The 15498-nt window shown below is 41.2% G+C and overlaps 2 protein-coding genes across 2 annotated transcripts in view; both read right to left on the reverse strand.

Moving 5' to 3' along the window:
- Nucleotides 1-374: 374 nt before the first annotated feature.
- Nucleotides 375-7486, reverse strand: LOC133132827 (cdc42 effector protein 2-like). Its single transcript, XM_061248582.1, has 2 exons — nucleotides 7212-7486; nucleotides 375-3343 (listed from the first exon to the last, which is right to left on the reverse strand). Exon 2 carries the CDS (start codon nucleotides 2821-2823, stop codon nucleotides 2083-2085), a length of 741 nt encoding a protein of 246 aa, XP_061104566.1. The 5' UTR covers nucleotides 2824-3343; nucleotides 7212-7486; the 3' UTR covers nucleotides 375-2082.
- A 3881-nt stretch (nucleotides 7487-11367) lies between these two features.
- Nucleotides 11368-15498, reverse strand: part of sptbn2 (spectrin, beta, non-erythrocytic 2) — a 79173-nt gene continuing 75042 nt past the window's right edge. The window contains exon 40 of the mRNA XM_061247953.1: nucleotides 11368-15373. Within this exon, the coding sequence (XP_061103937.1) occupies nucleotides 15146-15373 (228 nt within the window). The 3' untranslated portion in view covers nucleotides 11368-15145. The remainder of the gene's footprint in view (nucleotides 15374-15498) is intronic.

Raw genomic sequence — 15498 nt, forward strand, 5'->3', positions numbered from 1 at the left:
ACAAACTTAGTTTGGTTTAGTTTTTAAAAAAAGTTAGTTTTAGTGATTGCTTAACTCACTAAAATGTGTTTGTGAAGAAAAAAAAAATATATAGTTAAGTTATGGCCAAATGTTTCTTGAATTCTAGCCATGGAGAGAAGAGGTAGATTTATTTCTCAGTGAGGTAGATTTGAAAGGAAATCTCAATCAAATCAACAGTACAACTGACATAAAACTCACTAATGACAACCATATCATAGCAATTCCAGGCCATGTACAGCAGGAGTTGTGGTCTACATGAAGAGTGTATTGTTGGATGAATGTATCCCACAATTCTTAGAAATGAAGAAAATGTTATCTAAAAACCACACTGAATTACATAAGGAATGCAGCCATTTGGGGCAGGAAATTGGGTGTTTATTTATAATAATAATAACTCAAAGTGTCAACCCATTGTTTTTTTAGCCCAAGTAGAAAATATCTCCATGTTTTGAAAATATATTACAACAGTACAGTAGTGCAAGAAAATACAGTCCTAATTATTTTAATTAATAGTGTGTGAAGAAGTGAGTTACTACAATGCAGAAACAATGATTTGTGTGATGTTAATTTGACCGTTTTGAGCCGTAATTGTCATTGGAATTACAGAGTATTCACAAAACCTTAGCAAGAAAATAAAAGAAACGCTGTCAAAGTGGCACAAAATAAAGGATGCAAATACAAGCAGACGGCAGTTTTCAAGATGAGAAGCAAAACATTTTCAACTTGAGATTTTTACTGACTTCATTCAATATGATAAAGATAACAGAAACTAGGCATAATACAGGAAATTGTAGATTAAAGTTGGTTAACATGTAACAGAACAGTGAGAGTGCACAATTTCTTGAGTAAGCCTTCAAAAGAGATGAATGTGAAAGTCAGAGTCCTGACAAGAACACCCAGGTGAGAAAGAGTGCTCAAAAAGTGTCATGTCCTTAAACCCCCCGGTTAGTTGTTGCACAAACATTGGCAACTAAGTAACTCTATTGGCAAGAGCCTTCATTTGGAAGATTTCATTGCCGAATCCGATTGACAAAACAGAAAAATGACACCCTGAAAAGAAGTCCATCAGTGATACATGACAGTCATTCATGCCCTTATCTAGTCATGCAGTTCAACTGTGCCCAAATTTAAAAACTGAAAAATCTATGTTCACATTATCCATAATATGGACTGTATCCTATATAGTATTGATCCAGAAAAAAAATCTAAAACTTCACTGAGATGCCCCACTGTGATCTGTAGTGTTTGACATAAATAGAAATGGTGTAAAGTAGAACAACTTCAGTGCACTTTTAGTGTCATCTCCTGTGAACATACACTTGAAATGTCTTTCCTATTTTGAGCAAGATTAAGAGTTTGTGGTCCGATTTAAAATATAACAAATTAAGATGAGCACCACATTTTGGCGAGAAAATAAAAACAATTAAGATGAGCATGAACCACTTCTTGAAAGAAACGTGTGTGGGGCAGTGGAATGCTCAATATTCCCTCCTCCCACATACAAAGCGCTGATCTCACCATCATGTGATCCAGATCGCATCATTTTTTAAGAGAAGCTATACATTTCTTTTCTCTGGAGTGATCTTTATAAGTATCTAAAAAAGGCAGCCATGGTCTGTCTCCACAGGTTGGACATCCACTCAATCACAGTGTATTCTGGTCTGGAGAACTGTAGCTTATATGGTACAGAATATAAACAATGTGTGTAAGAACAGAAAACTATTCAGTCACAAAAATATATACTTTAAAGTCACCCACAGGTACATTTGCCCTAACTGCTAACTGATTATTGTTTTATATTATATTAGCTAGTTATTAATGTCCTCTTAAGGCCAACTCTCTTAAGGAGCTACACGGGATAAACCAGTTTTCATGGGAGATGGCTCATGGCTTTTGTTGTACAATATACAATATACAATATAAAAGGCTTAAAGGTAAAATGAATAAAGTAAAAAGGACTTCACAAAAGTGTTCCATCACTACGTAATCCAGCCAGGCTTGATTGGAGGTGTTGAGGGGGTGGGAGCCAGGCTTGTTCACCGTGCTGCAAAACAAAGTCCCTCAGGTGAAGATCCCCTGTCGTCCCCCATGCAGACCGGCCCCATTGAGACCCAGGCGTTGGTTGTCCATGATCTGTAGCACATCGTCCAAGATGGAGGGCCCCAAATCCAGGTGCAAGGAGAGAAAGGAGCTGGCGTGAGACAGGTAGGGCCTGTCCTGGGCATTGTCCTCCAGGACACATCTCTCACCGTCAGGGGAGGCTTTGGAGGGGGGAGAGGTCAGAGGCGAGGTCTTATTGGAGGACTGGATAGTGTACGGGGAGCAGTCCCTCCTGGACCGAGGAAGGGTCAAGTTCTTGTTGTCCAGGTGCAGCCTGGGAGGCTTGGGCGGGGGGATCTGAGACTGGGTTTGAGAGGGGGTGGGGGCGGGCCTGGGCAGCGTGAGCGCCTGGACACCGCCGATGACGGGCAGGGAGACGGCGTTCTTCAGCAGGAGCGAGCGCTCGGGGGAGGACGGGTCTCCGTACATGCTGGCCGGGCGGTTGAGGTGCGACCTGTCCCCGAACAAGCCGGGGCGCTGGGGGAGGTGGCTCTGCCGCCCGGGGAGGAGGTGAAATTTCCCCTGCAGGAAGGACAGGTCTCCGAACAGGTCGTTCTCCCCACCCCCGCTGCCGATGTGGATGGTGTGGCGGAAGTCTCCCAGGGGCGGGCTGATCATGTCCGAAGACAGGATGTCTCGAAGCTTCTCCTTCTTCCCCCTACGGCTCCCCCGCTTCAGGTAGATGGGCACCTTGGTAGACATGTTTGGTTCCTTCAAGAGGCAGCACCAACCGGTCACTTGGAATAAAATGGCTGCAGAGCAGTAAGGTGGTGTTTGCGGGTCTCCTTCTGTAGGGTACACGGGCCCCCTTTTCACTCGTTTTTTGGAACCGTGCCACTCGTCTACCAAACTGAACGCAGATCAAATATAACGGAGCGGGGGAGAAGATGAGAGGAGATGAGCTGACGAGAAGGGGTCAAGGGGTCTCCCGTTAGATGGAAAATTGAGTTTCTGTTCTGACAAGCAGTTGAGCCGTGGAGAGAAGCCAGGCTAACTGTATGAATGAACATGCAGCAGTACGCACAAAGACAAGTGATGGATGAAAACTTCAAAGCTCCTCTCTGATACGGGAGTAAAAACTGTAGCAGAAAAGTAATACTTAATCACACAAGCTAGGATGAAAGAACAGTGAGGGGCAAAGTCAGAGGAGATGGATTGGGAGCAGTGGTGTCTTTCCTCAGTGACTGCAGATGAACATCCAAACTCCGAGCCAGAAGTATTGCTGAAACAAACACAGAATAATCAAATTAAAATCTGGAAAGACTTCCGCTAATTCTAATCTCTCTCAGTCCCCAGAAGAAAAGATACTGGATGCATTTCATAAAATGTGAGACAGATCCAAGTGTTTAGCACAAATGTAGAGGGGACCCCAAATTAAGCTTCACAAATTTACCCCCCTACCCACACAAGTCTTGTGCATAAAAACACCGTTTAGCAGTGACTATATTGCTGATATGCCATGCCATCCTCAAATCAGATGACCCCATATAGGTTAGTGCTTTAATTTGTGGATGGGGCAATATGGTGGCGATTCAGCAGACTTGGCTGCAAAGTGAACAGATGGTGCTGCTTGCTCTAAGTACAGTATATCTCCCGGGGCCCCACCGGGACTGTCAAAGACCTTCAATCTCTGCCCTGCTCAGAGTGGTGGAGAAGGCTTATTAAGACACTGGGCATGACTCTCATAGCTCCCACATTAGGGCACGCTTCTTGGGTTACAGCTATGAGAAACTGCACGGAAAAAGAGACCTGAAAAGCTTTCCTTTGCCGTGACAGGTTTTAATGTTTTATTCCCCTGCAGTCTGGTCACTCCCCTGCCTTCAACAGTTAGCCGTGGTGGAGCACGTGATGCGGCCAAACAAAAACACACCCAATGTTGGCACCTGTTCGCTGTGAATGGAAACAAATTCCGCCTTTTGTCATGGCGTTGTTTATCTGATGTGTGAACAATGTTCCAGGAATTAGTATTAGCACTTACTGTGAAAATCCTCCCAAAGCAGGGTTAGATCTTTCATGGGAAAGAACAGTCCCTTCACACTAAATCCATTACACAATTGGACAGTCCAGGTAAGAAAGAAATAAAGAACTATACAAAAATATACTGCTTTGGTGGGAATTATTCTGCTAAAGAAATGTTTTGGTTTTCTTCAACCCAAGGTAGCCTATGTAAATACAACAGTAAAACACAGTGGTTAACAGGTCTTATAAGAGTACAGTACAGTAGTGTCCCACACCCGTGCTGATGAGGAATGACCACTCACAGGGTCAAATGATATCTCCTCTAGACTGTACAAATACAGGCAAAGCGCACACCCCCACAGCCCCTGCACTGCACAGAGGGCCCTGCCCTAGCCTGACAAAAAAAAGAAGAAAAAAAAGAATAAGCTATCTTTAAAAAGGTGAGATTCGACTAATGCTGATAGCCAAGGAGGGGGCCCCTATTGGCTACAAGGTCAACAGACCATACATCCATCTATCCTGAGCAACCAATACTCTACATCATTGGAGAGCCCTCTACCTGTCTGTCATGCTACTGTTGAATCAAGTCTAGCTTAAACTAAATAGAACCCATCCCTTCTGAGGCTGACCATTGGGAATGGGTGGGTATCAAAAATATACAGCGACAAAGGCTGTTACAAAACACCTGGCCTGTCCTCAAAAAAGACAACTAAAGCAAAAAGTGGAGCTGAATTTGTTCTGACCAGTAAGAGGCACTGAAGCTTCCAAGTTGTCTGAGGAAACACAATTGCAGGTAGCTATACCTCCAGTGTAGAAATGTCCTTTTGGCTTCCTAGTTAATCTGATTCTGTAACTGTAACACAGAAATTAAGAAGAATAAGACAGGCAGGTCTTGTTGAACTGCTATAGCATACATAATTAGCATATATAATTAGATAAAAATGAGTGGCCATCTTTGAAGCCCGTGTTTCTCTAGTCCTGGGTGTGAGTAGCTACAATCACCCAACCACCTCATAGTATCCCACAGCTAGTCATCTAAAATAGCCTGAGTTCAACCACAGAGAACAGTGTGTTCACACTCCAAAAGAAACTGATAAAACAGCACATGCTGTCTTGTAGACCTTTGTAAATAACAGCAGTGTAACTCCACTGAGGGAAAGGAGGAGAACATGAGGAGACTTGTTCAGCCTTTCTGAAATACTGTAAAACCAAACCATCTGCAGCAAACTACACCCTGTTGTGAAACACATACATGTTTTCTGTTTATATATCCCAGTATAGTTTTTTTCCTCAACTACAGTTTAATGTGATTTAGTTTCAGCAGGGCCAACCACCCTATATAACATAGTAATATTTAGACCCTACATGAAAGAATTATCATCAGCCATTTCCATTTTTAATATTAGCTGGAACACACATTAAGGGGTCACTTGTCTGAAAAGCTGCTGAAAAGTTCTGAAAGTAATGACAACATAATGAAATGGTGACTCTCCATTTTCCAAATACTTTTTTGGAGAGGAGGACTGAGTGAGAGTTTTTGGGTTCCAGATTGGAGACAGTGTCCATTGTATTGTGTGGCATGTCCATTTGTTGATAATGCATAGAATACACTGTCACTAGTTTTTTTTTTTTTTTGCCTCTGTGACTGCACATTCACACAAAGACTGTAGTCTGAAGTCTGAGAGGACCATTGTTTGCACATCACATACCTCTAACTGCAACAGAGTGCTTGTAACCGAGCGCTTTCTGAACAATGCTCGTACTGTAATCCTGCGAACTCCGCTGTCAAAAGCAGTTAAAGTATAACACAGCCAATTATGTTTGCGCCAACTACATAATTCAATCACGTCATGAGGCAGTTCATACCCCTGGGAATTTAAAGGAATTACTCCCAGGTACATGAATAGATGCAAATAATGTGTCCAACATAACAGTGTCAAACTAAAGTTGGAAAATTGATCTTCCCCAGAAATGTTAATATTCCCCAGAATATGTTTAATATTTAAAAAACCATAGCATGACTTCAACGTCTATACAGACTTCTTAACCTTTTAACTTTAAGCCAGTGGCAAAAGGCCTTTAAACTTTCACTTGACACTTTGCTTCCAAATATAGGTAGAACAGACACGCTTTGAAAAGGAATACTAGAGCTGGTATTTGCTGATCAGCTTACACCAACAGCTAAGGACACTTCAGCACGAACACCAAAGTAAAAAAAACATATAAAGTATGAAAATAAATCAACTAAATGAAATTGTGTTGAATAACTGATCTATTTTATATTGATATTACATACATTTGTATATTCAAATGTGTAAAATCATTGTATTCTTAAATACTATTCTGTTGCTACTCAATATTTATTTTCAACAATATATTGAGCATTACAAAGATGTTAAATTCCTCAGTAGGCTACAATGCCTTCCATTTCTTAATGCTTCCAACCAACCTTCTGTAAGAAGCAGAGTAATGACATTCTTGGAACGAGGCAAAAATATGACTCTATTAATAGTGCAATTGATACAGCACTGTCTCCCAGTGATATAAACATACAAGTTTATGTTACACTACATCAATCCATGAGGAAGAGTGAAAGTGATAAAATAAGAGAACTGCACTAGCATTCATGCAAATGACAGCATATGTATAATTTCAGTTCATAATAGATGGTTGGGTTTTTACAGAAATATTGTGTTCTAAATCAATCTTATAATTTATACTGCGGTTACCAAATTTAAAAAGATGTTTTGTATAAACATTAATAAACTGACGTGGTTCCAACAACAGTTGATTATCAAACTGCGTTTGCTAAAGCAATTCCCTGTGTTATACGGTAAAGTCAAAGAATCAGCTGCTAACTTTACCAATCATGCATGGGTGTTTTCACTGGGTCATATTACGCGGCATTAGTGCATTTTAAGATGATTTACGACAACGCATTATTAATGCGCGACAAAGATAGAACAGTGAAAGATAGGAAAGTATTTTTAGTAGCCTATTTGCAGCCCATCACAAATCCATACATTTAATTCAAATAAGAACAGCGTGTTAATCGCCAGGGAAACCCCTGCATATAGTCAGTCTAATAGGGTACTCTATTTGCAGGAAATACTCCCAAACAAGCAACTTACCTTCACCACCTGTTGCTTAATTAATAATGTGAAAACATACAACGCACATTGCCTTCTCTAGTCCGACATATTCAGTGGATCACGATATTTTTTTTATCCCAAGTCTCCGGCAGTGTCCCCTTATTCAGTGGGATACTACGGCGCTTGCTGTCTCCTTGTTCATCTGGGCGAGTTCAGAAGCGTTCATTTAGTGGGAACCGTACAGACCGGAAACTACGGTACTGGATGACGCACAGCTGTGATAGGCAAGCCTTTCCCTGGAGTGTCATAATCTTGTATCGGCTATATTTCGGGTCTTTCTATCTTGAATAGGAGGCCACCAACATTCTTAAAATTGGACTGAATTGATGTCGAACTGAACAATTAATTAATTAAGAGTTAATTAACTAAGGCTCACATAATCACGGTTGTCCGCTTGCAGTGAACTCAAATGAGTGAGGCAAACTTTCGTCTGGGAGAGCAAAGGGAATATATTTAAGTGACCGTTTTAGAAACTCTGTTTCTTTCATTTCGACATACTTTTTATTTCTATAAAAGTCCAACACATGGAAGTCTGTGAAACTGCACCGTTGTGGTCATATAGGCATGCGGAAATACGCGCACTGAGTCACTGGCTTATTCGTTCCACCCTGTGACAGAACTTAGCCACACGCCCTCAGGAGGCTCTGACTAACTTTCACTATATCCGGCGCACGGAACCACTTACGGGATAGTTCTATTACGAAATCATGCTATTGACTTTGACGACGGGCAATTTATGAATTGTTCCAGCTTAATATGTCTCCCGGAAAACCCAAGTCTCCACCAGTTACTAATTTTACGTTTATAAAAAGGTGAGAACATTTTTTCTCGGTTTGTTGCATTTCCCTCAAGAAGTTCAAGTATAAAAAAACTTGACATATACTGTATTTTAGTGATGGTCCTTACATAGCTGATACATTTGATCAAATGTAATTATGCACAGTATTTACGCATTTAAAATATCGACTGTAGACTACTTCACACGTATAATAATGCTTTGTAAATAAACCTGCAATTAGGACATTCTAAATGGAAAAATACATATCTGTTGGGTCAATACAATTATCATCTAATGGCTCTTGGTCTAGGTCTAGGACTTCCATGAGCAACACTGAGATCAAATATACACAATGAAAAAACGTTCAATAGTACTATATCTTTATTGTGGGAAAACAAAAACTTTCATCCTGCTTTCATCTAGCGTTTGCAGTAGCAAACACAGTTTGATTCATTTGGGCCTGTTTAAATTGGCTTAAGTAGGCCTATTTTGTTACACTAAAAGATTACCCTGAAATTACCATAGAGCATTGAAGCATTTATTTAATTCCAAAAATGTTACTAACCTTACCAAGCATTTTCCACTCTTTCTTCTAGCCCTTAATCAAATAATTGTGCTGATAAATGATGTACAGGCCTGATCAGGGTAAGTTAATTAAACAAAGCTTGTATATAGACAGGCGAGAAAAGTGAGCAGACAAAAATCAGTACCATACACCTGGATCAATAGAAATGCATATATAACTTGTGACCAATGTAAATGTAACCGATTGTGACCATTGGCTGACAAGCATTCAGATTAGTGTTCATTATCATAAAAACAAAAGGAACAGTGTAAGCAAAAACTGGACAATTTCATTCACGCCCATTTTTTTCTGTCTTCCTGCAAACCATTACATACCTATACAGAATGTTTAGTTTGTTCATCTTAGATTCATCTTAATCTGAACAAATAAACCTGTAATTGCAGGACTATAAACATAAGTACATATCCTGGACAGTCACGATTTTGGAGACAGGGCTGAAGTGAGACTGTTGTTTTTGGGGAGGGGGACTGATATGTTCTGGACACAGGCCAGTTATTTCTCCTGACTCAAGCCTTCCTTCCCAGCTCCAAATAAACTCCAGATGTTTTTACTGTTTCAAAACCTGGGTTCTGGGATGGCTGAAAACCACACTGAACACAAAAAAATGTGACGCAGCATCTCAAATACTTGCACAGACCATTGACACATGAAAAAGACATGTATGCTCCAACAAAGGCACAATTTCTTCAAAGGAACAGACCATAGATTGTATAACTGCATCTCTGATGTAACTTCTTCATAATGAATGCCGGTACATTCTCTGTACCATAGCAGCTTCATTAGCACAAGGATGGAATGCAAAAGTGTCAACTGTATTGTACAGGCATGGTTTTTATTAACATTCTGTTCAAACTGGAATTAGTAAATTTTTTTTGAAACTATGTGAATCCTGCTTACAAAAGGCTTAAGCCTTTAACACAAATGACACCATCTAAATCAACACTAGACCTAGCTAGTTTGTCCATTTTGTTAATAACAATCATTGTCTAAACTGGGTACATGATCTGAAGGTATAATGTTGTATGTTGTAATACAGGATAAAGGAATGATAGCACTGTTGAACTATCACCCTCTTTTGAGAAAAGCATGGTATGTTCCATGACAGGATGCAAATCAGTGACCTCAGAAACCACATGCATACACTGTACTGTTGTAATCCTGCAGTATTCCAGCATGTTTCCAGATGGTCCTGGTGTGCTAGATGACCAGCAGGGGAGTTACCATAGATAGAATAGCTCGATTGGTCCACTATAAATCTAATGTTTTCAAGAGTTTTCACCTTTGCTCATACTAAGGCGTAATGTAAGTACCAATGTTACTGGTTCTGTTTCCAATAGAATCAGCGCTCATTCCAGGATATAAATCAACTGCTATTGGAAACTTCTCAGATCCTAAGCACAACTATAATTTCTCAGAAAAAAAGAACCCTGTGATTCCATAGAAGAACCCTATCCAGATCAAGGAGTCTTTGTCAGGCAAAATGGTTCTCTGTCCGGGGACAAAATAATCCTTTTTCTGGGAGGGTAGGCTACATAAGTACTCTTTTAACCCTTCTCTTCAATTTGGGTCAAATTGAGCCATTTTAAACTGAAAAAGAGGTCCAGTGTCGGTCCGTCAACTGTATATTTTGAAACCCGAATGTAAGGACTATAACCACAGGCAGAGGGTGAGTCAACACGTCAGTGAGCCTTTTTCAATGATAGGGAGGGACTTAGAATGGTCTTGTTTTAACACACAAAAATCTTACCCATTGTACCTTTAAGTAAATAGAACACAAGGGTTCATTGCTCTGGCTTTTGTCCTAGGGCAGCGATCTTCATTCCAGCTCCTGGAAAGCCACAGGGTCTCTGGCTTTTGTTGTTACTTGACACTTTCTTGAGTTTGAATTGGTTGATAATATTAAGGCCGGAAACAAAGACCTACACACCCTGCAGCTCACCAGGACCATTACATTACATTACATGTTCTTTAGATTAAGATTTTATCCTAAGCAATTACAGTTGATTAGACTAAGCAGGAGACAATCCATGAATCAATCGAACCACCGACCAGAAATGAAGATTGCTGCTCCAGGCTGTCATTACTTACTGTGTTTTGGGTGCAGAATCAGGCTGTGGCACATACTATTATGCATCAATTTTTATGTTTGCATCTAAAGTCAGGCTGCACAACCCTGTTCCTGGCGAGCTACAGTCCTTACTACTAATTAGCAGCTCACTTAAGGAGATCTCTAGCTGTTGAATGAAGTGTGCTCGGTTAGGGTTGGATTGAATACGTACAGAACAGTAGACAGTAGTAGGAACAGGGTTGAGCAGCCCTGATCTAAAGCTTTACAAATAAAGTGTAGTATGGATGAATGTATGTATGCAAATTAATTAATTGAATTTAGTTAAGCAGGAGGGTTGCTGCAAAAACATAGCTCATTCAATCCATCCATCATAAACTTTCACTTTCTCACTGTAATTAAATTGCATTATTGAGAAGAGCAGTAACTGTACAATTATTCATATGGTATGACATGTTACTGGACATGTTACACATACACACAGTACAGAGTACTACACATTACAAATTATACCAATGGATATCGGGGTCGAAGTTCAATTAGATTCTCCAATTTCAGTGGCCTCTGTAACATGGCAATAATGCTATGTATTGAGGAACCCTGCATCTGAATAATTATTACAGTGCTACATGTAAGAAAACAGGAAAGAAAATCATCTCTTTATTATGACAGCTTAATAAATAACACAACTATTATTTCCCCAATATTGCTTTGTTTTAAACCATATTTTATTTTGTATTTTTTGTATTTGATATAGATACACAAGTCAACAAACATTTTTCGATCGATCTGTAATGAAAATGCTCCACAGCACACTGACATCTTGTGGAAAAGTCTGCCATTACAGACATGTACCTGAAAATGGACAGCAGTAAGTCATAGTAATAAGTGCCAGTAGTAACAGTAGAAGTAGTAGTACTAACAGTTGCAATAATAATAATAATAATAATAATAATAAATTGTAGTAGTTGTATTAACAGCTTGCCGTGTCACAAAAAAGGAACTGATCATTTTCAAAATGTATTATATTTGGGGCAAGAGGGTCAGTAGGCTGACTAGTCAAACTTAAAACGACCGCAAAATGGCTTAGACAACTGACCCCCATAAGATAGTTCAGCTCACACTTAATACTCATAAAGGAAGATAATTTTTCTTTGCAGATTTTTTTCTGAATATTTTTTGTGTGGCACCAAGTTCACATATGACACCAATCTGAACACTTATATTAAGGAGGCAAATAAATCAAGCAAAATTCTGTTTCTTAATTTTGGTTTTTCTGAATATGCATGTTTACATTTCAAAGTATACCCAGAATTAGGCTCCTTTGTCTCCTCACAACGGATTCTCGCTCTCTCCAGTATGTTTGCCCATCACAACCCCAGACGGTGTACAGCACACCCTCATATCAGATTTATTACAGAAGAAAATGACAAAGCCCACACTTGACAGCTTGAATGAAAAGTGTCAGTCACTGTGAAACCCTTGTGTCTGTGCACATGTGATTCAGAACTCACATATGTGAGTCTTGGGATGGCTGATTTTCTGTGTCTAAGCCCTGCTTCCCTCATGTCATTACTGTTCATAAATCTCTGCTTACCTTGTGAAGCTGGTCACTGAAGGGATGGAAAGTCCAGTACTTCTGCCGCTAGGAGAGAGGCAACCTCAGAAGAGGCACGTATAATGTGAAATAGAGAGACCACAGCTAACGACTAACAACACCCAAGCAGTCAGAAGTATCTTGCGGTCAAACTCACCCAGCCTTACAGCTTGATAATTTAAATACAAGAAGACCAACTGCCCCACTGAAGCACCGATTCTGAAATTCTGAAGACAATGCTGCCGTTCTCGTCTCTCAACACAAGGGGGCGCTGTGTAGAGCACCAGTACTGGCGAGGAGGAAGGCATGGCGGACGGCTCATGCTGGTGACTAGTTGGGTGTGTGTGTGTGTGTGTGTGTGTGTGTGTGTGCACATTCGCAGGGGTGTGCCCTGAATCACAGCTGCCGAAAGAGTCTCGGTTCGGCAGTACGAGTCGGGAGAGGCCGGAGGCCGTCGCAATCGTGCGACCGTCTTTCAACCGTGAGCTTTGGCTAGTTCTGGTCCCTGCAGTATTGTTTGGGAGCTGCAGATAGCTGCCCTTCTGCCAATGGGGCTAGAGCCAACAGCAGCCTGTCACACTCGAGGCAGGTCCGATGCACATCACACCGCCGGCGTCAAGAGAACAGGCACAGAGAGAATTCACCGTCGTTGCAGGAACGCTTGAGACACCATTTCGGCTCAACACAAAGTAAGGACTATTTAGTTCCAGCCACCTGGAGGCGACTGTGTTCACAGCGCACACATGAATCTCAAACCTTACTTAAGTTAGCCCTGAAACTGCATCTATCATTCTTTTCTTGTTTTGCTCCAGGTTATATCAGCAACAAGCAGAAATGCTTTGTGTCGCCAATTAACTTGCGCTTCATTTTCCAGAAGTAAGAGCAGGACGTGTGGAAATGCCCACAGGAAGTAGAAGAAACAAGATGGAGGAAGGACAGAGCTGCACCAGATGCCTTCTGCATAATACTCCACCCTTCAGGAGGGTTTCATAGTATAATGCCAAACTCGGCTTCCTTTCCCAGATGAAAAAGGTCTGACAAAAGCAATTTCCCTCCAAAGCTGAGAGTCAGAGAAGACTTATATACAGTGTTTATACAAAGTCATTCTAGGCCAGGAATATGTGTACCTTGCAGTCTTCCTGAACCAAAAGTATGCCTCTCTCTCTCTCTCGCTCTGTGAAAAACTAGCACACAACTTATTATACTGGTTACACCCCAACCAAGCCAGCTATGCCTTATCTCACTTCCTTAATCCACAGCAGCAAGTCTCCAGAACCACACTTTTAAATTCTGTGTGACATGGGTAGCACTTTCCCCAGTGATACCGTTCACATGATGGAAGGAGAATCTCAGAATATAAATACACCGGGTCAAAGTGAAAGATGCGCTTGAAAACGCTTTTGTTTGTAACACCTCCCTGCCATAGTTTTCTTCGAAATAAAAGGGGTCGGATTTTAACTGCGGATGAGATCCGTAAAGAGCGGGAGACAGCCGGTTGTTTTGGCTGACAGTAGACCGCTCAGTAATTGCCCTTGTCTTGCAGTGCACGACTGAACATTCCATCCCCATTCAGCTGCGCCAACTACAGTACGCCCCCACAACATCCCTCCAACGCTTACCCCCTCTTCAACCCTTCACACGCACTTCTCCTCACATTCCTGCCATATCTTTCTCCTGCGTTTTTATTCCATTTTCATTTTTAGTGTTTGACAGTACACTACGCATGCCTATCAGATGGCCTGAAAAAAACTGAAAAACAAACAAAAAAACAGCAAAAAAAGGAAATTGTTAAAAAAATCCTGTTTAATTAGAAATAGCAGTATAAACTAAGCGCAAACCAAAATCCTACCGTGAAGCGAAACCTTTTCCGAAGCTTGTTGATTAGGATGAACTGGCGATACTAGAGATGCCCATTATTCAGGAAACGGATCAGAAAACTGATTTAAAAAACCTCCACTACAACTCACACTCTCAATCTTACTTCAACTATATAATCTCCTGTTTTCAAGAAAAGAAAAGCCAAAAAATAAAGCATGAATATTCTCTCCAAATAATAAAACCAATAAATTCAAGATAAAAACAAAATAATAAAAACCACTTCTCTTTAAATATATATATATTTTCCACTTATGCACTTAGGTAATTGTTAAATTACTTTTTGCAAAACCTAACTGAAAAACTTACTTTGCTCTCTTTTAAAAACACTTTGAAAGCTGGCCTTCCTAAAAACAAAAATAAAAGGAAAATACAAACAAACAAAAATAGCGGTAACCAACAGTTTTACCAATTCTTTCATTGACGAGTTATCTATAGTTACGCATTCTTCAAACTCTTTTTCTCTACACCTGCAACAGCAAAATGATTAATAATAATAATAATAATAATAATAATAATAATGCCAAAAAAAGAAAAATCAACATGGTCCTTCAAGCAATTTCATAGAGAGAGGTGGATTGACAGCCCCTAGAATGTAGCATCCTTTCTGTTGTTAACGGCCTTGTGGAACGGACTACTGTTCCCAGAGTGCAGCAGGACCATTCTGAAACTCAAAAGAACCGAGAAGAGGCTGGGAGCTGAACAGAAATAAACCCTAAGATGTCCTCATCCAATTGGCTCTTGGCCCTGTGCCACCCGCCTGCCCTCCAACGTCCCACAGTGCCCTCTGCTTCCTGTTCCGACTGAGCTGGTCCTGGCAAGGCCCCCGGGAGAGCTGGGAGGGCCACAGACGCTACGGTTAGGAGAAAGCTCCTCTGGAGCCTCCCAGGACACCATGCTGTCCGGGGCTGAGAGCCAATGTGGTTGACGGGACACTCCGGTCTTCCTGCATCTGTCAGTTTGTTTTGCGTCTGGTGAGTTTTTAAACCGTCTGTGTTTGGGTCTGCTTCTTCTATTTCTTCTTGCCGAAGAAGCTGAACCTCTTCTCCCGGTCCTTCTCCTTGCCGTCTTTGCTGCGCATGGTGACGGCCCCGGGCTCCCCCGAGCTGGGGGAGATGGGGGGCATGGTCATGGCCCGGCTCGGCGCCGTCGGACCCCCCCCCGGGGAGCGGTCCCCTGCCCCGCCCGATCCCGCCGGGATGGAGGAGAGGATGGAGCGGATCCAGGAGCTCATCTCAGGCTGGAGGGGGAGAGAGAAACGTTTAACAGAGCAGAGACAAGATGATACGTTTATTACTGTTATATTAGTGTGTCATTTATTTCGTTATTTTTGACACTGCTTTTTTTGTGTGTATTGTTAATATG

This window comes from Conger conger, chromosome 7 (assembly GCF_963514075.1).
Source record: "Conger conger chromosome 7, fConCon1.1, whole genome shotgun sequence".
NCBI classification, from domain to species: domain Eukaryota; kingdom Metazoa; phylum Chordata; class Actinopteri; order Anguilliformes; family Congridae; genus Conger; species Conger conger.

Excerpts from the sequence above, each read along its gene's own strand:
- LOC133132827 (XM_061248582.1), bottom strand. The coding sequence starts at position 2,823 with ATGTCTACCAAGGTGCCCATCTACCTGAAGCGGGGGAGCCGTAGGGGG.